The sequence below is a fragment of the Lytechinus pictus genome, chromosome 14 (assembly GCF_037042905.1).
Source record: "Lytechinus pictus isolate F3 Inbred chromosome 14, Lp3.0, whole genome shotgun sequence".
Classification (NCBI taxonomy): Eukaryota; Metazoa; Echinodermata; class Echinoidea; order Temnopleuroida; family Toxopneustidae; genus Lytechinus; species Lytechinus pictus.
In genome coordinates this window covers 18,394,599-18,420,525 of record NC_087258.1, presented here as the reverse complement: position 1 = coordinate 18,420,525, position 25,927 = coordinate 18,394,599, and the positions used below count along the sequence as shown (strand labels likewise).

The 25,927-nt window shown below is 35.4% G+C and overlaps 1 protein-coding gene across 1 annotated transcript in view; it reads left to right on the top strand.

The window, feature by feature from the left end:
- Window positions 1-15,996: 15,996 nt before the first annotated feature.
- Window positions 15,997-25,927, top strand: part of LOC129276530 (type-1 angiotensin II receptor-associated protein-like) — a 31,005-nt gene continuing 21,074 nt past the window's right edge. The window contains exons 1-3 of the mRNA XM_064109142.1: window positions 15,997-16,131; window positions 21,583-21,617; window positions 24,998-25,109. Coding sequence (XP_063965212.1) covers window positions 15,997-16,131; window positions 21,583-21,617; window positions 24,998-25,109 — 282 coding nt within the window. The remainder of the gene's footprint in view (window positions 16,132-21,582; window positions 21,618-24,997; window positions 25,110-25,927) is intronic.

The window sequence follows — 25,927 nt, the reverse complement described above, 5'->3', positions numbered from 1 at the left end:
TGTATAGTTCTATCTATGGATGCTGGATGAGTATTTTTTTGAAGAGGAATGGATAATTCCCCCAAATTTATGTATTGATGAATTGGAGGAAAAATTTCTGAATTTCTCACTCGTTATCAGATGGTTAGGGGGCTTGGGGCGCTTGCCCTCTTCCCCCATCGGATAACAAGTGAGAGAAACAAAGAGACGGAAAGAAAAGGAAAGAGGGAATATGTTCTCAATATTATGTCAAAATCTATCACAAAATTTGATTTTTGTAATGAAAATGTCGAAATTTTTGCTCGCTCGCTTCACTCACGCTCAACATTCTATAAATTTTGCCCAATACGCCATATCTGGCCCCCTTCAAAATTTTGGCCCATTACGCCACTGCTCGTTATGCCATTAATAGCCATTTGAGGTTGTCTTTTTTTTTCCAATGCAGGGATGCAATTGAACGTTATTTATGAATCACCATCCATTGGGCCTCTTTTAGAAAGTATTTTAGATGTCTTCCAAAATTATCTAAAACATGTAAATGAATAAGAAGGGTTGATAATAATGAAAACTTGATGTCATTGCAAAAAGTTTTAAGGATTACCTCGTCAACAATCATAAACAGTAATATGTTTAATCCCGGGGGGCAGTCAAATGTATTGCTGCACACATGCGTGACCAAATTATTTCCAAACACCCCCTACACGAGTTTTTTTCTCTGTGTGCAAAATAACCCCCTAAACAAGTGTTTTCGCGGGCTTTATTTACACAATTTGGCCCCTAAATAAGTTGTCGCCAGAATATGATCTCGGGGAAAAAACATACCCTAAACACGTTTGGCTATTCTTTAAAAAAGCTTTTGAAAAAAAGATACCCTAAATACGTTTGACCCCGCGACTGACCATTGACCAGTCTTTCAAAACCACCCATTTTCTTGAAAATCAGTGTTTTTGATACCCTTAACGAGTGCACGCGCTGCCCGCGTCCAAAACTGAAAAAACCACCCCTACGCGTTTTTTTTTTTTTTTTTTTTTTTTTTTTTTTTTTGGGGGGGGGGGTCACGCATCTGACTTGGCCGCACTGGAATCATACAGCCTACTTTAGTCAACTTTTTTTTCTGTTGCTGGCGTTCCAACGGTTGATATTTTCTATCTAGTATTGTTTTTACTGAAATGCATTGTTTTTTTGTTTTTTTGCAATTTTCTTTGCCGAATAAATGATACTGTAATAATGAAAAAACAATTCTGGATTTAACGAAGTAACCAATAATGTGCTTAAGCAATACATCACTATTCCCCTTGTAAATATATATCAATCTCGGCCTATAAGTATAGTTCGAAACCAACGAAAAACGCTATACAGTGCGTATCAAAAAAAGTTTACACTTAGAAAAAATCCTGTAAAATTATACATTTGTAATATCCTGAAGATTTTTCCACATTTTAACATTCGGTACAGGTCCATTTAAGCAAATGACAATATAACTGTCGAAAAATATTTCCGCTTGAGTGAGCACCACTTACTTTTGAAAAGTTAGTGAAAAATGATTTGCGCAGAACTTTGAAATAGTTATGCGACTAAAAGTAGACCTTAATCATGAAGAACACGTGGAATTTAGTTAGTAAAATTGATTTGAAGATATCTTTTACCTTTTTAACTTGTTTATTTGCCCAAAACACTTCGAAGAGTGCATTGCGCCCCACCCCACTCCCCCACACACCGAGGCCATCGTGACGATATTTGCTTTACACTGAGCTGCGATTTACATGAAATGGCTTAGGCTTGATTTTCATTTTGTTAATCATTGTCAAGCTTGGAAAAAGTGTGGAGAAACAAGTATTAATTGAAAAATGAAACGTAAACCCACTTTAAATAATAAAAACTTAGTGAAAAATACTGGAGATGTCTGATATAAACTTTTGTTAAAATTCAGCAATGTCCTCAGATCCAGTTGGCACAAAAAGGGTAAAGGTTGTGCTTACTAAGTATTACAATTTCATTTTGGGTGGCAAAATTGTTACAAAATGCTTGAATGTATCCGATTTATTTCAATTGACTAAAAGTGCAAGGGAAATGTATGAGAAATGTTTCGTAGGGTAAGTTTGATTTCGCCCTTTCCCTTTGACACAGCGTGAAAACGAGCATTTCTGCGCAAACAGTTTTCTGTGAGCTTTACTAAAATGGACAGTGCTCACTCAAGTGTATTATCCTGTTAAAACTTTTACTTTCATTGATTAGATGATGGGACCCAAACCTAATATTATATGTGAAAAACATACCCACATGTTGTATATTTTTTAATTCCCAGGGCTTTCTCAAAGTGTAAACTTTTTTTTGATACGCACTGTATAGTCGTTTTTATTTTCTAAAGGGGAATACTCACCTGATCAACAATTATCTTTACTTCTTCTGAAATATTTGTTTATAGATTTTAGGGAAAAAAGGCAAGCAAAACAATTACAGAGCCGTCCATTTGTAGGATTTAAAAGGGGGAAAGTGATGCTAAATAGGATTGCCCCCTAGAAATAGGATTTCTGAAAAATTTGTAAGAATTATGATTTTTTGGTATTTATGTTTTTCAAAATTTAGACAATTAGGATTTCTGGCTTGAAAAGAGGATAAAAAGAAATAAAGGATAGGATTTTTATTCATAATTAAAGTTGGAAACTCTACAGATATTTTGTCTTACTGAGTACGTGGAGTACAACACGTTAAATAATGTTCAGTTTAGCTTTCCTAAGCAAAACACACAACACCATAGGGTTGTTGTCGAGGCCGGGGGTTCCACGTCACGAGGCCACTGGAGAAAACTTTCTCAAATTTCTCAAGTAGACTTTGGACACATGACTCGGCCCCGAGGCCAAGGCCGGCAAATTTGACCTCAAGGCCGGCATTGTCTACATCCCTGCAGTACCATTCATTTAGTCTTGACATTCATCACTCTTAAAATGTTGGGCAACATACTCTCCACACAATTATTGGTTACAAAATTTATCCAACTCTGGGTAGTTTTCAAGCAATACTGTGTAGTTTTCACCCAAAGCACACATTATTTGTTTAAAACTGCCAAGAGTTGAATAAAGTTTTAACCCGATTGCTGTGTGGACAGTATGTTGCCCAACATTTACAAGAGCGAATAGGATAAAAATAAATAAAGAATAGGATTTTTATTCACAATTCAAGTTGGCAGCTCTGCAATTAGTTTTTCCTGCTGAGTACGTGGGTGCAGCACCCTAAACAATGTTCAGATTAGCTTTCCTGAGCAACACAACACCGTAGGGTTGTTGTCGAGGCCGAAAGTTCCAAACTTTGAACACCTGATTCGGCCTCGAGGCCAAGGCCGGCAAATTTGACCTCGGAGCAGGGCTCATCGACAAAAATACAAAATCAATACCAATTCACAAAATGTTGGCATATTCCTAGATTTCTTTCCAAGACCTTTGATATACTTATTGAATTTCCTTGCGAATAGCTTAAGTTGTCATGCTTGTATCAATTTGTAAATTTTCTCCAACCAGGCTTAATGTATGTATTGTGGAGTACTTCAAGGTTCCATTTTATGCCTTTTTCTATTCACAATGTAGTTTTCATTTTTACATTCCTTCTAGACTTCAGTATCTTATACTATTTTTTGATGATTCAAATGGATCATCTGTTCTCAATTGGATAAAGGGATCAACACCAGCTCGCAGAATTCGTTGGTATACTAGTAGTGAATTGTAAATTATATCAAACTGGATTGCAGCCAATAATCGTTTTTAAGTCTAATAAAACCAAGTTTATAATGGTACGACATCATAATATTCTTCTTCCAGTCCACCAATCATTTATTACCCTAGCTCCACTCTTGATTTGATTTCATGGATTTGGTTTATTCATTTATTGATTTCCGTTTCACAGTTGTACATGATAATGATGGGATGTAATTGTGGCACTCTTAAAGACAACATCATACCAATTAAGTTTTGATTTTACAACGATGAGAATCATAATTATGCAATAACAATCGGTCTCATGCTACCACTCTTCATTGAAAGGTGAGTTTCACAATCCGTATGCTTATGAACAGAGGTCTTTTCCACGACTGTTTCACAAGTTACGGATTTTGATTTGTTTTTAATTACACCATGGGCACTGACGAATGCGTTTGACTTTGCCTTTCATTTTTTAGAGAGCTGTTATGCTCCGTATTATTTTAATATCTATTATTTATGTTTTTATTGCATTCTGCTATTACCAGTTGTGATTCTTCTTACATGTATGACGATAAGAAATTCCCCATGTTGGATACAGATGAAGAGACAAAAAATACAAAATGTACATCTTTCAGAGGTAATGCTTTCATTAAAAAAAAAGTTTATTCAAATGAATTCCAATATTTTTTTAATGCAACCCCACGTCTTCTTCAGAGTTATACGAATTATATATAATTTTTACAGTATACATATATATATATGTTTAGATATATATGAATAAATATATATATATATACATGTTTATATACATGTTATATATATATATATATATATATATATATATATATATATATATATATATATATATATATATATATATATATATATATATATATATATATATATAATTTTCGTACACCACTGGCGCCCCCCCCCCCAATCTGGTCAACCATTATCAGCCCCTTACTTTTTGGTATCAAGAATAGTGGCATTTCTTAGTAGATTTCTATTGAATGAATTGATACTTAAATGATTCTTAGACATCCATTCTGTAAATATTTCGATTTGTCATATTTTTTCAAGCATTTCTGCTTACAATGACAATCCATCTTCTGCAACTGATTTTATTTTCAATGATATATATGTCTGATTTATTGTCAAAATCTATTTGTTATATTTACGTTATATTATATTGTTATGTAGAAGAAAAATAAATAAATCAAATCAGATTCGATCCCCTAATTAATATGGCTTGCGTCATCATTGGGTTGTGAAATTTGGTTTACTTCGTTTATGACGCATTGACTGCCATTCTTGTTGGTCACAGACCACCAATCTCAACCACACTCCCTATTCCCTGGGGCGCACGGGGCGCTCGCCCCAATAATCCTCAATGGATGAAAAAAAATCGAAGGGGGGCAAATTTATCAATTCGCCGTCAATAATTTTGATAACTTGAAAAAAATCATATTATAAACAATGTAAAGTTATAACTTGGCATAAAATAAACACCAGAGTCCTGTAACGCAAAAGTTATAGGGATTAATCGTACGCTTGATTTTCACGATTGATTGTACATTAATATAGTCAATGCAATCAATCGTAGAAAAAATTGCAGAGCTTTGTGTTACGGGCCCCAGATTTATTTGGCGAGCGAAGCGCGCAGAAAATGTTGGACTTTTTTTTACATTTGCCCCCCTCCAACCCCCCCCCCCCCTCCATGCCAAACATCTTGACCGACGCCATGGGCGGAAATCACAGGGGGACGCGTCCCCCCTACCATTTTGGAAAGGGGGGGACATAATATCAAATGTCCCCCTACTATTTGTGGTCTTTTATTATGGAAAATAATTTGTAAAATAAGAAATTCAAAATCGAAATTATACACATGTAGCCTCGAATTTCGAAATATATATAAACAGATAGAAGGCATACCGGCCCGACTATTCTCGAACTCGCATCTAGCCCTATATGCCAGCCAAAGAGTGATGACATTGATGACATCGATGGCCATTGTCAATTTCATAACTATAATAAAAATGACGAAAAAAGAAAATCGCCTCTGAATACCTATAAGTAAATTTAGTGTATAGATGGTAGACGAGGATGTTCCATACCCAGTAAAACATACCTTTGTTAAACCAATTCATTTTCCCTTTATTCCAAATTTACTTGGAATATAAGTATATTTTCATTGTTCGCGTACTCAGTAAAAAGAATAGTTTTCATGAGTTGTGATTTATCCTTCACAGTGAATTTTAACTACGTTTAATCCCCCCAAATTTGTTTTTAAATACTCTATTAACGAGACTTTTATATTCCATTTTTACACAAAATTCCTGCCGTGGGAGGGGTCATCATAGGTAGATCAAGGGGGCGCACAAAATAGGAAGGTGAGGAGAAAAATAAGAAGAAAGATAGGACGAGGAAGAAAATTAAATGATGGAAGGGGAGGGGAATAATTGGAAAAAGATAACTTTCAGGTCATAGTATAAAAAAAATCGCTCGCGCTTTGCATTAATACACAGCCATCTCTTTATTTCAAAACGTGCTTAACATTTTTTCACTTTTTAGATCAAAATATATAAAATCAAATAATGTATTTAGGAAGATATCCATCTTTTTCATAATTTGTAGATTTAAATCTTTAAAAAAAAATTAGCTCGCGCTTTGCGCTCGCATTGCTTATTGAGATAAACTGCTTGTTCTTTATTTCAAAAGTGCTTGAAAGATCCAGTTTTCAGATCTGAATATAAAAAATAATAATTTCGCGCTTCGCGCTCACATTAATTAAAATTTAGTTAAATAGCTACCCTGTCCTTCATTTTAAAATATGCTAATAATACCAATTTTTAGGCCGGAAATGACATATCTTCAGCACACACTTCGCGCTCGAAAATAATATTGTTTAGTAAAATTCCTATCCTCTTCATGATTTGAAAAAGTGTTACGATTGTCCAGTTTTTAGGTTGGAAAATACAAACTTTCAACTCGCGCTTCGCGCCCGCATTAATTGTTTAGTTTCCTATCCTGTTCATAATTTTTTTTTAAGTACTAAGAATGTCCAGTATTTACGTTGGAAAATCAAAAACTTTCACCTCTTGCTTCGCGCTTGCATTAATTGTTTAGCTTCCTATCCTGTTCATATTCTCTTTAAGGTGCTATATAAATGTCCAGTTTTAGATTGGAAAATAAAAAACTTTCAGCTCACGCTTCGCGCTCGCATTCATTGTTTAGATTCCTATATTCCGTTCATTATTAAGTGCTAAGAATGTCCAGTTTTTAGGTTGGAAAATCAAAAACTTTTATTAATTGTTTAGATTCATATCCTGTTCATATTCTTTTTAAAGCGCTATGAATGTCCAGTATTTAGGTTGGAAAAAAAAAAATTCCAGCTCGCACTCGCATCTATTATTTAACTAAATTCCTATCCTGTTCATGATTTGAAAAAGTGTTACGAATGTCCAGTTTTTAGGTTGGAAAATTAAAAACCTTCAGCTTGCGCTTCGCGCTAGCATTATTTTATTAGATTCCTATCCTGTTCATGATTTTTATAAAGCTGTGAAGAATGTCCAGTTTTTAGGTTGGAAAATCAAAAACGTTCAGCTCGCACTTCGCGCTCGCATTAATGATTTAGGTAGGTTCGAATCTAGTTCATGATCACAATAAATGTTCAGAATGTTCAATTTCCAGATAAATCTATGAAATATCAACATATGCCGCTGACCCTAAACTTCCAACCGCCAATAAAGTATAATTATTGGTCTTGATTGTTAGGATTTGTATCTAGAGACGCCATTTGATGACGTCACTGGTATCAAATTGCAGCGCATTTCCTCACCGATCTGCGGTGGGTAGTGGTGGCGGTGGCGACGCGTGCGACCTGACCCGAGTGCGCTCCGCCTCATCATCATAATATATCCACAAACACTATCACTGTGTACTGTACTGTATAAGACCAGTACTATGCAACCAGAGGCCACCGAGAACCAGTCCCCAAGACAACATTCTCCTTCTGAGTTTCTCACCATGAGTTTAGTGGATAAATTTGCGCTAAAGGTAGGCAGATTCAATGTGCTGAATTCTAATTTTTCACGGGAGTTTTCTTGCCTTGGTTTGGTTATTGTGCATGACTGCCGTGTAACCTCGACTGTTTATCTTTTTCACAGCTCATGTGATCGATATTAAAGGAAAAGGGTACAAGGTCCATTCTCTCATACACATGACACAGTGTGCGTGGCAGTGGCGCCGCCGTGAAGCAGTGTATACCAGCAGCTGTGCTCGAATGTAGTGAATGCCAGTGAAATGCAATGATTTATGGTGCTGGTCTGGCATTTGTTGTATTTGCATTTGCTTGGACCTTACAACAAGTTAGGTTCACAAAATGCTTGAATTTCATGTATGTCCATGGCATTATGATTTGTTGTTACCGAAATAAAGGTGTAAACTCCCAGGACCAAAATCCAGTTAAAACCAATTAGGGCAAAACCAATTGAAACCAGTTGGCCAACTGGTTTCAATAGGGAAATTGGAACAACTGGTTCCAATTGAAAACCAGTTGCCAATTGGTTCCAGTTAAAAACCAATTGAAAACCAGTTGCCAATTGGTTCCAGTTAAAACCAATTGGGCAACTGGAACCAGTTGGCAATTGTTGTCAATTGGTTCCAGTTGTTCCAATTTCCCTATTAAAACCAATTGAATCCAATTGGAGGCAACTGGTTTCAATAGGTTCCAGTTGAAACCAATTGGAGGCAACTGGTTTCAACTGGAACCAGTTGAAACCAATTGGTTTCCAACTGGATCCAATTGGAACTTCCAGTTGGAACGAACTTAATTAGTTACAAATTAATTAGCATTTGCAGTAACTATTTCTCATGCCAACACAGAAGCAGTGTTATATGTCTATTAATACCAATGTAAAGGGCATTGGTAAAATACAGACTTTCATGTATATATATTTATATGGAAGATCTTCAAATATATGTACTTTTATTTGATGTAATTTGGTAACAGTTAGTGGTGTACTAATTATCCTTTAATCTGTTTTAATTATAATCTATAACATTTATGAACATGGTTTTCACTGCTAAGTATTCTAAATACTAATCTTTAAAAAGTGTGGTACTTGAAATTGTAAAGAATTAAATAGATACATTGTTAATGATGATTAATCTCATAAAACATTAATCTGTGCACACTGACTAATAATATGCAAATTAACTGGTTTCAATTGGATCCAGTTGGGTAACTGGAAAATTTCCAATTGGAAACCAATTGGAAATGATTTCCAGTTACCCAACTGGTTCCAATTAGAATTCATTTCCAGTTACCCATCTTTCCAGTTAGAAGTAATCTCAGTTACCCAATTGGTACCAGTTAGGATTTCCAGTTACACAACTGAATGGTTCAAGTTAGGATTTCCAGTTACCCAACTGGTTCCAGTTAGAAATCATTTCCAGTTGGAAGTCATTTCCAGTTACCCAACTGGTTCCAGTTAGGATTTCCAGTTGCCCAACTGGTTCCAGTTAGAAATCATTTCCAATTGGAAGTCATTTCCAGTTACCCAACTGGTTCCAGTTAGGATTTCCAGTTGCCCAACTGGTTCCAGTTGGGATTTCCAGTTACTCAACTGGTTCCAGTAAGAAATCATTTCCAATTGGAAGTCATTTCCAGTTACCCAACTGGTTCCAGTTAGGATTTCCAGTTGCCCAACTGGTTCCAGTTGGGATTTCCAGTTACTCAACTGGTTCCAGTTAGAAATCATTTCCAGTTGGAAGTCATTTCCAGTTACCCAACTGGTTCCAGTTAGGATTTCCAGTTGCCCAACTGGTTCCAGTTAGAAATCATTTCCAATTGGAAGTCATTTCCAGTTACCCAACTGGTTCCAGTTAGGATTTCCAGTTGCCCTACTGGTTCCAGTTGGGATTTCCAGTTACTCAACTGGTTCCAGTAAGAAATCATTTCCAATTGGAAGTCATTTCCAGTTACCCAACTGGTTCCAGTTAGGATTTCCAGTTGCCCAACTGGTTCCAGTTGGGATTTCCAGTTACTCAACTGGTTCCAGTTAGAAATCATTCCCAATTGGAAGTCATTTCCAGTTACCCAACTGGTTCCAGTTAGGATTTCCAGTTGCCCAACTGGTTTCAATTGGTTTCAACTGGAAATTGTTAAATTCCAGTTAAAACGTACCAATTGAAACCAGTTGAAACCAATTGAAACCAATTGAAACCAGTTGGAAATCCAACTGGTTTCAATTGGATTTTGGTCCTGGGCTTTTGAACTTATCCATTGTGTTTTAGGTTACTTCCTCTGTATTTGTGTTGATTTTGTGTGACCAAGAATCAAGATCAAGAATTCCTCATTTTTCATGAGGGTTGTCACTTGTCAGTATTGATCAATAATAGGATCTGTTAGAGTTAAGATATAGTGTGAGGAACCATGATGAGGGTATTGGCCAAGAAAAGAAAATTAAACATGATTTATATCGATGAGAATTGAGAAGTTCCCCTGCGTCTTCATATAAATTTCAGTCTTCATACCAATTTACATCTGCATGTACATGTTTGTACGTGATGGTGATGGTAATGATGATGATGATGATACAGGGGTGTGAGAGTTGAGATTTTATCTGATTTCAGATTTTTTTTCGTTTTGATTTTCAGCTTATCTTTGGCTTTCCTCTGTACAAAAAGTATGGGAGCTCTTTCTATTTCAGACTTTTTCTACAAGTTTCAGCTTTTTTCAGATCTTTTTATTTGTGACCACTCACACCCCTGATGATAATCGAAGGGATGATCATGATGGTGATGGTGGTAGTGATGCCAGGTAGTAATGATGATCATGATGATCACGGCTGTGATGATTATTATGATGTGGTGGTGGTGATGGTCTGATGGTGATGGTGATGATAATGATAACGGTGGTGATGATAATGATAACGGTGATGATGATGATGGTGATGATGATGGGGGTGATGATGATAATGATGTTGATGATATTGGTGGTGGTTGTGATGGGGATGATATTAATGATGGTGGGGGTGATGTTGATGATGATGATTATTATGATGATAAATGTAATGATTTTGATAGAGTTGGTGATAGTGATGAGAATCTTTATCATTGTACACAACAAAATCATTCTTGCCAGAGCTACATGTATTACAGTATTTATTTCACTTGTACAATATGTAGCATTAATTTTACATGTTTAGGATAATGATCATGAGTTTAATGGACAAGTCCTCCTCGGTCCCCAACTAAAAGTTTATTTTAATAAAAAGAGAAAATTCCAACAAGAATAACACTGAAAATTTCATCAAAATGATTTGTAAAATAAGAAAGTTATGACATTAAACTTTCGATAAATTTCACAATTTAACAGTTATTTGCACATTCTGGTCGGTATGCTAATGAGGAGACTGATGATGTTATCCACTCACTATTTCTTTTGTATTTTACTAAATGAAATATGAAATATTCTAATTTTCTCCTCATTGCCAAGTGAAACAACGATTAATTCCTCCCTGACCTGTGGAATTAGCATTGTTTAATACTATATGGGTCTGTCAAGTTGGTCCTTATTGTCAAATCTGTAAAAAATGAAATATTGTATAATTCAAACAATAAAAAACAAAATAAATAGTCATCTGCATGTAACTAAGTTGTGCATATCACTATTTTGTGAAAAATATGCGAAAATTTAAAATGTCACAACTTCCTTATTTTACATCCGATTTTGATGAAATTTTCAGCGTTATGCTAGTTTGATTTTTCTCTATTTATTCAAAGCTACATTTTTCCGGGGTGGACTTGACCTTTAAGGGAATTAAGCTATAAATGTAATCTACGTGGACTCGGACTTCAGAGGCAAAGATTAATATTCATAACTTTAATAAAGCTAGGCATGTTTCCATTAGACTCAATATGATGCACATTAGACACAGATCAAAGGGGAGGCCCCCCCCCTGCCCTCTTGTAAATCCTGAATCCACCCCTGCAGATTTCCAAGGGCATCAAAGGGCAAGATACACTGTGGTTTAATATTTTTGGAGAGCATTCCATCACACTGTTACCCTCTTCTTAAAGAGAAATGCCAGTATTTGCAGTAAACACTGATTTCATGAGAAAGTCTGTAAAACCAGGCTTAATTGTCAGTATATCATCGAGGATCTAGATCTGGTACAGTTAAATAAACTGACCTTTGTGAAATCTTGAAATCTACGCTGAAAAATGTTCACACTGAAGATCACCAACACAGATAGGCACACGTGGGACAGTGTATTATTATTGCTGAAATAAAGACCCGACGGAAGTGACCGAATCCGCGCTTATTTTGCTTATTTCTCAGCAATTACACAATTTCTTCCAGAATCCTTTGGCACATATTTTTTATTCATACAAACAGACACTTGGGTGGTCATTATATTAGATTCTGTAAAAAGTCATTTTGAGATCGTTACCAAAACTGGAATTTATCTTTAAGCTCATGAAGACCAGCATGCATTGCAGGTCAGAACTTTTGACCCAGGAAGTAAACCAGAACCAGGCCCATGGTAGAATGATTAAGATCTCAAGTTGCATTATGCAGTACTTTCATTGTCTGTCTTTTTTGCAGCATCACCCTTCAAAGCGCATCATTTTCAGGTTTTCATCTTTGCATTTCAAAAGTAAAAAAGAAAAAATAATTCAACATGTATTTGTTGTTTGAAATGTTTGTTTATAAGGAATATAGGGTAAATGAATTATTACTGTCCAACTGAGGCATATGCATTATTATTTTGTAATACTGCACAATGAAATAGATCCTTGTCATTTGATAGAGTCACCAACTTCTTGTATTGTTCAACCTGGTAAATACTGAAGAGTTCAGAGGAAAAAAATGATATCCAGGGCCTTGTCTTACAAATAGTTACAATTCATCCAATCAATTCTAACACTATGGAAATCCATCAGTGTCATAATTTTTTTACAGGAACTTTGCAAAATGTCCTTTGTAAACAAAGGAGAACACACCAAATTGTCAAGAAATCAATGAATTTATTAATATTCATTTGTATCTAATTAAAAAAAAAAAAAAACGTGCATTTTAGATGTTGAATTTGCTGGCTTTTCATAGTTGCGATTGATTGGATCAATTGCAACTCCTGCACACCTTAAGAGTCTAGGAGCCATCAGTTGGAGGCAAAAGGACAGTAGGAGACCACTTTTAATGCAAATACGATCTTGCAACCTTGTATAGCACCACCTTAAAGGGGAATCCAGCCTTGGCCATTAAATGTTGTGTTGGGAAGGAGAAAAATAAATTAAACAGAATGGTGAAAGTTTGAAAGAAATCGGACAAGCAATAATAAAGTTATAGCTGCTTTAAAATTGAGATCACTAATACTATGTAGATTTCAAATTGGCAACTGGATAAGTAAATTATGACAAGGGGCAAGGACAACTTTCCCATAGGCCATGTACTTTATTATCAGGGATTAGTGGTTTTCTCCTAAGTACCCATTCCCCTGGGGCAGTAATTTAAATATAACCCAGGTAGTATATTGTTTTATGTCCTCATGAAAGAAAAATATTAATTTGAAATAAAACTTTTGGGAAAAATGACATTTTAGCCATAATACGTATTGGAGTACATGGAAGAGTAGTCCTTGCCTTACATCACTATGACATCCCATATGCGGCCAATATGAAGTCTCCATGGGTATAGTGATTACCAATATTTACAACTTTTAAAAAATCATAACTTTCTTGTTGTTTGTCCGATATTGTTCAAACTTATACCTATCAACTTGTCTGATTTTTCTTTTCCTTATAAAAACAATTTTTTATTTGGGTTGGATTCCCCTTTAAGTCCACAACTTCTCGAATCTGGTTAGGTTCCCAACCCATGATGCATCATTATGAATGGTTTAGTCTTGTAATATAGACCCACTTGAATAATAACACTCTAATTTACTGCTCAGTAGTCAGTAAATTCATACACAAAACTATGTTACCAAACTTGTAAAACAAATACCTTCACTCTCAAAACATTATATTTACTCTGTACAGATAAAATTATAGGCTTAATTAATTAATATTAATTGTATGTGTGTTGTAACTGTTGTTGATGGCTATGATCTCAAAAGGTATGTTTTTAGACTATAACACACCTGTAGTCGATGCGAATAGCGATGATTAGTCAATTCCCCCTTTAACCCCAAAACGACTGGGCTATTTGAGATGTATTGAGAACTGGAGAACTGATGGCCCCCCCCCCCCCTTCTGATCTCGGCCGCCATCCGTGCGATCGCGCCGAAATTTGGCATGCACATTCTTTACCACATAAACTATAAGCTAGTCTTTAAAAAATTCTGAAAAAGTTTATTTTTATTTATTATGATTAGATATACAAATTTATTCATGAAAAACATTCTTTGCATATTTAACATCCAATTTCACTTCAAATTTTCTTCTTTTTTTGCAGATGCCATCTTTGTAATCTAATTTAAAGGTTTCCTTAAATAAATATTGCAAAAACCAATTTTTTCCATAAAAGTATATCTTTGTTTTTAGAATTTCTTATGTATTTTTTTTTCCATCTTTTGTATTTCATTGTTTTTTTCAATGGAAATTATAACAGACCATATAACAACTGAATTAAACCCTAAATTAATTAAGCAGACCATTAAAGGGGAATCCAACCCAAATAAAAACTTGTTTTTATAAGAAAAAGAAAAATCAGTCAAGTTGATATCTGAAAGTTTGAACAATATTGGACAAACAACAAGAAATTTATGAATTTTTAAAGTTGTAAATATTGGTAATCACTATACCCATGGAGACTTCAAATTGGCCGCATATGGGATGTCATAGTGATGTAAGGCAAGGACTACTCTTCCATGTACTCCAATATATATAATGGCTAAAATGTCATTTTTCCCAAAAGTTTTATTTCAAATTATATTTTTCTTTCATGAGGACATAAAACAATATACTACCTGGATTATATTTAGATTGCTGCCCCAGGGGAATGGGTAATTAGGAAAAAACCACAAATCCCTGATAATAAAGTACATGGCCTATGGGAAAGTTGTCCTTGCCCTTGTCATAATTTACTTACCCAGTTGCCAATTTGAAATCTACATACTATTAGTGATCTCAATTTTAAAGCAGCTATAACTTTCTTATTGCTTGTCCGATTTCTTTCAAACTTTTGCCATTCTGTTTAATTTATTTTTCTCCTTCCCAACACAACATTTTATGGCCAAGGCTGGATTCCCCTTTAAGAATGAAAGAAAAATCACCCTTTCATGAATTTCATCTCCCGTAGACTTTGTACATGTACACTAAGTTTAAAAATGAGCCATTTTCGGCTTCAAAGAAAAAAGTCATAAAATTTCGCGGCGCTATCTTTTTGCGTTTCAGAAATATCGCACAAAGCCTCGAAGGGGGGGGGGGCATACATGTAATGCCCCCCAGTCCTTTTAGGGTTAATCAGTTTTATGCCAATGATCCTTTCACTACCAGTACTCAGTAACCTTTAACCTGATGCAGTATATCTGTCTTGAATAGAAACTACTCAGGGGCCGGCTTTAAGAGTTGTTTCAATTTTTCACTTTCTTTGTGGAAATGCAATCAAGGTGATGTCTCATGTTACTAGTCTTGATTAAGTTATTAACCTGTTGTTCATAACCTGGCATACAGACAAAGAATGGTCTGGGTCCCGTAACACAAAGGTTAGCAATTAATTGTACTCTTGTTTTTCATGATTAATTGGAGGCCTACATTGTAGTCAATGCAATCAATTGTAAAAAAATGTTCTACGAATGATTGCTCAGCTTTGTGTTACAGCCCCTGATTTATGTTTCGGATTTTCTTCCCCCCCCCCCCCCCCCGGCCACTTTGTACTTCCCCCTGCTTGCTTATTCGGACTTTGCCAAATGTGAGTCATAGCAAGACAGCAAGCAGTGGCTCTATGTAACGACTAGGATAGCCCCCTACTAGACGCACTCTAACATCTCACTCACGCTCTCTCTCTCATGCTCTCTCTTACTGACTGACCCCCTTCCTGCAATCCAGGGCGCTTGCCAAGGATTCGTCACTTTGCACAAGCTAAAACCAGACTTAACTCTGCATTAACTCTTAGCAAACTCTGTCAAAGAGGACAAAATCCGGAGGGTGAATCTTGGCAGTTGGACGTAATCAGAGGGCTTTTCTCTTTGCAATCAAAGAGGGGCCGCCATTAAGGGAGATTTAGACAAGAGATTCCAACATTATATGTTTTTGCAATTACTCGTTGAGCAGCGTGGGGATCGCAGTCAGTATGTACAGATACACCATTATGTATCAGTTGGAGCAGAAGCGGATAGAGCAGGAGAAACGCCGCAGAGAGCGTCAGGTTACACGACCCGTTACACCGATTAAAAAGCCTGACAACAAGCAAGCGAATCTCAGACAGCGCCGCCTGCACGTTTGGGTAAATGCAGTCTTTTTTATTCCCGTCCGGTTCTTGAGGAGTTAAGACCTGGATCTCGAGTTCTGTTTTTACTTTCTTTCCTTTTATTTGTGGAAACTTCTTCAGGGTCGATTCTTGAATATGTCGCCTCGTGCTCGAGTTCTGAATTGTGAAGGAAGTTGTTGCGACTTTGTTGAAGTGGCGGAGCCTGTGCTCGTTAAAATCGCCTCGACAGTAAGATGACGCTATCTATTTTAGTGTAAAAAATTTGTCCATTTATTCTAAAACAAAGCAATGCATTTTATAAAAGTATCTTTTCGTTGTTAGACGAATGCTACTCAGTTCTGGGGAAATTACTTAATATTCTTTTGTGCATTTCACAAGACTAGAGATCAAATGAAGTTGAAATGAATTCTAGGTACTGACACAAATAAATATTTTATTCTTTCTGTTTGTGTAAGTTTTTGTCAGGATTATGTGGAGCGTCATTTCCTTGCAATGACTTTCTTTAAAGGATTTGTGATTTTGTTTTTTCCAATTTTACATAGTTTGATTTTGACTTACTCATCAAGATGTATCTATATCCATAAAATGATTGAAGCATGTGCGTGGCATGTCTGTACACTTGTTTAATCAGTGCACAGTATTTTCTGTTATTCTATTTCAGCTTATAAATATATATCGTCGCACGGCTGGCAGAAGGGCGTTAGCTCGATTTTCTACCAAAAAACTTCTTTTTTAATTTTCCATTTTGATAGTTCTTTCATTTGGTGTAACTGTTATTGCCTACAATGACGTAATCATGCGTTGTAAAAGGGCACCAGCACTCGCTGTCAGACGATTTATTAAAAAACTACTTTCCAGGACTCGGGCGCGTTAACGCCCTACTGCCAGCGGCGTGACGATATGATCTTCTCTCTTTAAAGTACCTCTAATCTTCCCTTAAATTCTTCAGATGTTCTGAAAATTGATATCAGAATCTTGAATTATCCATTATCAAGAAAAATGGAGGTACACAGCACTGGGTGATTGAATGTGAATCAAATTAACTTCTGGGGGTCCATTTCATAAAACTTGTTATAATAACTAATTTACAATAATAGTTAAAAAGCTACTGAAATCCTTCAATCTGATTGGCTGAAAGTAAATTTGTTACAGAAATTGTGCATTTATGTCTTGATGAAACGGGATCCTGGACCAAGTCTATGAAGGATAAGACACCATTCTAAAATATTGATTTCTGCTTTTGGTGCAACACCACCCCCTCCAAGGACCGTGTTTTAAATCTTTTCAAGGTCCGAGTTCTCAATCGATTAAATATTTTAACACAAGTACACACCTAGTCACCAAGAATGCTTATAGCATTTTCATTTATTTGAATGCAGAATAAAAGAACATTGTCGATTAAATGCGTGGCCCTTGATCACGAGCATAGGTGCCACGGCCAGGGAATTGAACCCCGGACTTTTCATGTATGTATAGTCAGGCGCTTTGGACCACTCAGCCACGGCACAAGGCTATGTTCTTTAAAGATAATTGTTTCATCAAACTGGCTCCTGACTTGAAGTTCAGAGCGCAGGGTGACAATTAGAGTAAATGGCCGAGTGTAATTGATATTTCCTTCAATTTCAGCTAGATGTAGACATATCGGCTCGTATATGTGTGACAATGATCTACTAGTTGTAGCTAGGGTACCAACTTCCACCAAGTGTCAAACTCACTTATTAAGTGTACTACAGATTGATTAAGAGAATTCAAGTACACTGTTGGGAATTATTTTTCCTATTTTATTCTATAGAAGTACCATAATTTTGAAAATGGGGGGGGGGTCACGGGGATGATTCACCGATATAATATCAGGCTTGGCCCAATACAAGATCCACTGAATTATCTGTTCTGTTTGCCCCCCCCCCCCCCCCCCCGGCCATCTGTCACCAAAATATGATAGGTAACATAAGTTAGGACTTGTTATCTAACCAAATAGAGGTTTGATTCAGAAAATTGTGCACAGTTATGAATTACTTTATAAATGACATTTGAAGTGCTCATGTTTAAGTTGACTGCATGCATTTGAGATTGTTATGGTCAGGAGCATGATTGACAATATGATGATTTGTGTTTTCAGTAAGAATGTTGGTGATGCTACGGTCACAAATACCTCTACGAACACTGACCGTTCGAAAAGATGTTTATACCAAGCAATAAGTATGAAATCATTTGTACGGTGTTCGTAAAGGTATTTTTGACAGTAGCGTTAGTTAACATCTACATTTTTTTTTTTGGGGGGGGGGACTTTTGTGATGAATGATGTATTCTGGACCATATTCCAGCTGTTTGCGGGCGATAATCAGGGGCCACAGAAGGGGGGGGGGTTTGGCTTGTGGGGCTTGAGTCCCCCAATTTTCCAAAACCGTGTACAAAAATATAAAAATGACCATATGATTGTGATTTTTTGCATGATCAGCCCCCCCCCCCCCCACTTTGAAAACGTTCCACGGCCCATGATAATAACTTAAAAAAGAGATTCCTGGACCCCCCTCCCCGGTCCACATATCGTACATTGTAACCCACTGTTAACAAAACACTATTGCCTTCATTCCTAAAAGTATTGACATGTGCAGTGCTCAAATCGGATCATAAGTGAAAATTCAATAATACTTGTCAACAGTTGATTTACTACTAAGTGATGCGATTTCCCCGGCTTAGCTGGCAATTTCCCAGTTTATGAATACACTGAATGAAAGCTAGGTTTTGAATAACTTTTGGAGACTGAGAATTATGTATCAAATCTGAAGGAGAAGGCTTGAAGTGATAGTTTGGAATTTGAATGGCAGATATGAACCATTTATTAATCAATGCAGAAAAATGGGGATATTCAATATTTCTTGTGATAAGAAGCCCCCCAAAAGGATTGAATGAGTGCATGATGTCATTGGTTCCCCAAATTCTATACTGCTTTTTTGCATAGTTCTGTTTTGTGAAATTAAATGAAACTCTGATGACATAGCATTCCTCATTTTACACCTGATTTTAATCTCCAGTTTTTATACATATTTCATTTTCCCTATACTTTCAAATCCACTTGTTGTTTGGTTGGAATACATGTAAGACTGCAAACCGTACTTTCCCCCTATTCTTCTACTACCCCCCTCTCACCTACTTTGGTTATATTTAACTAGTATAAAAACCTGAAAATTTAAGTGAACCTTGAAAGTCTTGATATCCGGCTTCCTAAACAAATTTGGACCTAGACAAGGATCCAGAACAGATGAAAAGTAGTGCTGACATACTGGGATACTCACTTACAAGGCGTGAAACACAGCTGACATTGGCCTTTACCAAGGGCACAAAGGCCTGTATATGTCGGGTTTAGATATAGACTACATGGTATAAAGTCAGTGCTAAAATTGTACGAAGCCAAAAATGTCAAAATTGTGTTTATGTTTACATTGTATCGCACGCTTCATCTTTCTCTGTGCCTTTGTGATGTTCGGAGGCCCGGGAAAGGGGGGGGGGGGGTCATCATTGGTCTTCATTTTCCATTGGCTGCTGAACAAATTTTACAATAGCTGGGAAACACCACCACCCCCACCCACCCCAACTCCGGATCACCAACCAGACCCCCCCCCCCTTGTGCTTTCTCTATTAGGGTACGTTCACCCTGATGAAAAATTTGTTGTAAAAACATCAGAAAAATAATAAAAACATGAGTGAATGTTTGAGAAATATCCATATAAAATTAAGAAAATGTATTAGAATTTAAGTTATTGATTTGTGACGTCATATACAAGCAGCTGCCCCATATGTTATACAATATAAAATGCATGAATTTCATTTTTTTTAATGGTTCATGATGACTAAAATATTTTTTCTTTTAGGAGTAGGTGTGAAATGATTTGTCAGTTGATATACTGTAAGTACAATAAAAACCATTAATACAATTTTTTCAGAAAATGATATTTCAAATTTCATTGATTTTTTGTAAATTCACGATACATGGAAAGCTGCTCGTGACATCACACATAAAAAATTAAACTTGTTTAAATCTTTGATGGATTTTCCTCAAACTTTCACCAATATTTTTTAATATATTTTCTTCTATTTTTACAGCAAACTTTTTTGTCGGCACAAGACAGGGTCAGCTTCCCCTGTAAAGGTTAAGAAACATTCAGTGTGTGAAAGAAATATTGTGATATATTATATTGAAATACAATTGATATTTAATCAAAATCATAATTTAATTTCACCTTCACATGGAATTTACACTCAGAGTTTCTATGGAATGTCTAACTGCCACTGGCAGATGGGGGGGGGGGGGCACATCCAGCTCATGCCCCCCCTTTTGAGAGCCATAATCAAAATTTGCAGTTTTTTACCCAAGTGTGCCCCCCCCCCCCTTTTGAAAGTGAGGATTTTTTTTTTCTTTCTGTCTTCTTTTTTTTTTTGCTTTTCAAATTGTCTGCAGACAAAATGACCTTCAATTTTAGGTGAAAGCCTTTTTTTTGGGGGGGGGCTTGTCAAATTTTCATCTGAAATTCCCCCCCCCCCTCTTTTGGAAAATCCTGGATCCACCCCTACTTACTGCCCACATTTCATGGAACTATAGAAGGCCAAGTGATAGTCACATGCCATGCCCTGATGTTCTTATCTTGGCTTGAGTTACAGTATGAATTTCAAGTAAAAGTTTTAATTCCGTCGACAGTATTCAGATATTGCATTGATAGAAATGAGATTGTGATTGTATTACAGTATACATGTACATGTATGTTTGTGAATTGCATTTGCAATGAATGCATACTGAGTCTGTAGGGTTGATCAAGGTTAGGATTTGAAGGCCAAGTTCAAGTGTGGTTTTATTTCTCCCTGATATCAAAATGGAAAAATAAATTACAATGCAACAAAACAACGATGAACAAATAACTGTTGGCAAATATTTCAATCGTTTACATATGCACAATATTCAACATGATTTCAAGAAACGGATACTACAATGAAAAATGAGGCACCAAAGAATTTAAACTGTAAAGATGTACCTTACAAAAGGGTATAGTAAAAAATATTTTATTTTATTTATTTCCATATTCAAATGAATGATGTAAGAACACAATAAAAAAAATAAACAAGTTATTCAAAAATGATAAATTTACATTAAAATTAACACGATAAAAAAACTGAAAAATACAAAGAACAACAACTAAAGAAACAAAACATATATGTAAACCTGAATATGGAGGGATTGCCTAACGCCAAAGATATCAAGGACAATCCGATGATAAGATTATAAAATCATAAATTAAAGGAAAGAAAAGAAGAGTGGGAAGGAGAGAAAAAACATGCTACGTATTTTTAAAAACTCCACACACAGTATATGGTCCTTGTATTTAAATTGAAATAAACAGAGTTATAGAGACAAAAAAATAATGATTCAAATTGTAATTATGTTGTTTTTGTTTCTTTATTATCATTTTACAGGTGGTGGTTGGAGTCCAATTTGTTTTAACAGTATGGTAAGTATAGTCTTTCACATAGTTCAGTGTCATGTGGGGGGGGGGGATTGTCTCCTGAATATTAAAGGGGCATTAAACCTTTGGAACAAGTGGGCTTGTGTGGAAACAGAATAATCAAAGAATAAAAGCAAAGAAAGTTTGAGAAAATTTGAAAAATAATGATAAAGTTATGAGTGTTTGAATTTTGCAATCACTAATGCTATCCAGATCCTCCTATTGGCAATGTGACAAAGATGTGTGATGTCACATGTGAACAACTTTCCCTTTCATACTAAATAGGTTCATTATTGCGGACTGAAATAATCGCTAGAGGGTATTCATTCGATGGACTATAAAATATCCCCCAAAAAGGTCTCTTTTTGCTCTTTCATATGGTGATACAAACTGTTTAACCATAATGTATTCTTTGAAAATATATATTACATGCCCTTCTGTATAAGAATACATGATCTACTGATAGATGTGAGAAAAGAGGCAAATTATAAAGTGAAATATATTCAAAAATAATGGGAGAGATATTCACAAGTGACATCACACATCTTTGTTGCATTGCCAGTGGGAGGATCCCCATAGCATTAGTAATCAAATGCTTATAACTTTCTCATTACTTGTCTGATTTTTCTAAAAAAATTTGTTGATATGTTTCTTTGATTTTTCTGTTTTCACACAAGCTATCTTGTTCCAAAGGTTTTGTTTTCCTATCTATAGGCTATAAAGAATTAGAGCTTCCAATTTAGCTCAGAGCCATACATAGAACTGTTTCATGGAAATAATGCAAAACTTAGAAATGTAATAACTTAATTAATTCCTTGTTCGATTTTGATGATGTTTTCAGTGTTTTGTTTGATTGAGTCAAATCATGTTATTTTCAGCCTGAAGTACCCCTTTAAGTTAAACCAATGTTCATTGCAGGTCAGGTGGTGTACCTTGGGAACTTTGAATATTGTAGAAGCATGTTTGTCTCATTAATCTCAAAACAGCTTCATGAAATGTTATGGAAAGAAAGCCTTCTTATCAAGCTGAACATTTGAAGAAAAAAAAAAGATTCTTATAACAGTAATGACAATATGGTGTTTGTGATAGCTGTAAATTGATAGCACCATGTACTGTTTTTTGTTCGTGGTTGGATATATTATGTTTGAAAAGATGTAATTATACTTTCATGAGAAAATGTTCAAGATTTTATCCCAGGTAAATATTTTGATTAAATTCCATGTTGGGATAACACTGCAGAAAGTATTTGTCAAACATGAATGAAATATTTATTTGTCAAACATGAATTCACCTGTGCTGTATTGTTAAAGGTCAAGTCCACCTCAGAAAAATGTTGATTTGAATGGATAGAGAAAAATCAAACCAGCATAATGCTGAAAATTTCATCCAAAAATCGATTGTGAAATAAGAAAGTTATGAAATTTTAAAGTTTCGCCTATTTTTTTTACAAAACAGTGATATGCACAACTCAATGAAATGCAATGAGACAGTCGATGATGTCCCTTACTATTTCTTTTGTTTTATATTATTTGAAATATACAATATTTCATTTTTTAGAGATTTGACAATGACCAACTTGAGTGAACCTTATAGTGTCAAACAGTGCTAATTCCACCTGTTCAGGGAGTAATTAATTGTTTTTTCACTTGACAATGAGGAGAAAATTAGAATATTTTATATTTCATACAATAAAATACAAAAGAAATAGTAAGTGGATGATGTCATCAGTCTCCTCATTTGCATACTGACCAGGATGTGCATAATACTGTTTTGTGAAATTAAGCGAAACTTTAAAATGTCATAACTTTCTAATTTTACATCCGATTTGGATGAGATTTTCAGTGTTATGCTTGTTAGATTTTTTTTTTTTCAAATCAACTTTTTGTTGGGGTGAACTTGTCCTTTAAAGATCCAGACCGGACCCGAAAATGAAATTGATAAATTATATACCAATCGAAAGCTTATAAGCTACTAAATACACCAAGGTATGCTTTATGCATTTTCCCCGCTTCCCAGCTGAGTATTTTGCTTAAGAATATTCCAATTATCGGGTTTCGAACCCCGCTTAGAAAATAGGCTTTATTGTGCTTTTCACCTGCCTCGAGACCGTGACGTCACGTTGTGTAAGAAGCGTCGTGATTCCATAGGTTTGTACACAAAAAAACTGGGTGATTTTTTTGCTTTCCAGATAACGCATTTCATTCTCTTCACTTCTATCACAGAGGGATATCACATATATTTTTACCCACAAGCTTGAATTTATGAAATCTGCAGTTTTGAACTAGTTTTTGCCATATTTTATTTTCTGCTTATTTGGCGCAGATTTCAATTCTATCTGCATTTAGATTATATAACAACTTTTCCTGACATAGCAATTTAGGCCCAATAAGAGCCAAACAAAGAAATCACAAAAAAGGTAGTGAATAGTTGTAGGTTTACAACAATTTGAACAGTGAATAATTTTGAGTGCCATTTTCATCTGAAAACGAAAAAAAAAATGGATTCATAACATGGAAATGGAAGAAAATACCCAATGCTTTTGTACACAAACCTATGGAATCACAACCCTCCTGACACAACGTGACGTCATCATTTCCAGGCGACGTGGGGGTGCTCAATCGAAGCGTACTTTGGAGGAGCAGTTTCTTTGATTTTTATTTAATATTTTTAACTATTGGAAGGAGATATATATAATATTTTTGGTATATTCGTATTGTATGAATCATTACCTTTATTTTGATATATGATTGTTTTTACACCGGTCAGGGTCTTTAAGAGATATATCACTAATTGTACATGTATATAAACCCACATGCATTCTCACGTAGCTAATGTTTCAATGCAGTGCACATTGAACCTCTCATAGGTGTGAATTGCAGAGCAGCTACATGTAACTTGCATCTTCATCATCAGTTGATCAGTATGGTTGATCTGAGGCATTATGGGGAGTGCTCAGGGGGGGGGGGTGGATCCCCCTCTCCCTCAAACTTTGAATGTTGTACAGCAGCCTTTGGAGAGAGTTGTCTCACCCCTACCCACCCCAAATCTTTAAATTACAATGCTTGCACTTTAGTAGGTCCTTCAAAATAGCTGCTCCTGTATATTTATTTTTCTTTAAATTCTCTCTCAATAGGGCCTATTCATTGAGCTTTAATCAAATAAAAGAAATAGTTGCAAAGAAAACACTTGCAAACATTGGAAATCGGAAATCATAACAGAAACAGTCTTAGTTGAAAGAAATATTAATTTGCAAAATTTCAACTGAGATTACACCAACGCAAAAAAGAGGTTTATTTTGAAATTTTATGTGTTAACATTATTTTGAAATATGTCAACATTGATATGTTTACCAGACAGTATTTGTTTTATATTTTTCTTGATTTCAGGGCTTCCATGGGGGGATGGATCGACTCTGGTTACGTGTACATGAACTCTATTATCTTGATCACAGGCCTTATGGCAATTATGATGCCCGAATCGCCAGAGAGTGTATTTATGGTAAGCCGGCAGAGATATTATTAAAGAAGAAATTCACTCTTGACAAGTTGGTTTTGATTAAAGCAAAAGAAATCATATATCGTGTAATATGAAACTTTCTCAAAAAATCGAAAGAAATATTATTTATATTCATCATTTTCCATTGTAATAAATGGAATATACAAGTAGAGGGGCTGCTGATTTGTGATGTCACAAAATCAAAACTTTGGAAGTTCTTAACTCTCATTCTTTGATGGATTTTCATCAAACCTTTACCAACATTTTCACGTAATTTTTCTGCTTTTATTAGAACATATCGTCAGAGTGAACTTCCCATTTTAAAGGCATGCCACAACCGAAGGTTTGTCTTGTTGCGAGAATGTAATGTCATCTCCTTTTGCTTATTCTACCCATCCCCATTTAGATATAGTTCATTGCCTCTTGTGGCGATAAAGATGCCTGAATTATCGAGAGAGGGTATTTGTCCATTGCTTTTTATTGCAATAACGCCTGCATTGCCAGAGAGTGTTATGAGAGCCGTTCTCATCTACTTTCTCAAGCTAGTTTAGTGGAAACTAGTGAGGTGGAAATCAGTTTAACATTTGTTAAAGGGATGGTCCGGGCTGAAAATATTTATTTCTAAATAAATAGAGTAAAATTCACAGAGCAAAATGCTGAAAATTTCATCAAAATCGGATAACAAATAACGAAATTATTGAATTTTTAAGTTTATCAATATTTTGTGAAAACAATTATATGCACATCGTCATGAAAATTCATTAGGTGGGCTGATGATGTCACATCCCCACATTTCTTTTTCTTATGTTATTACATGAAAT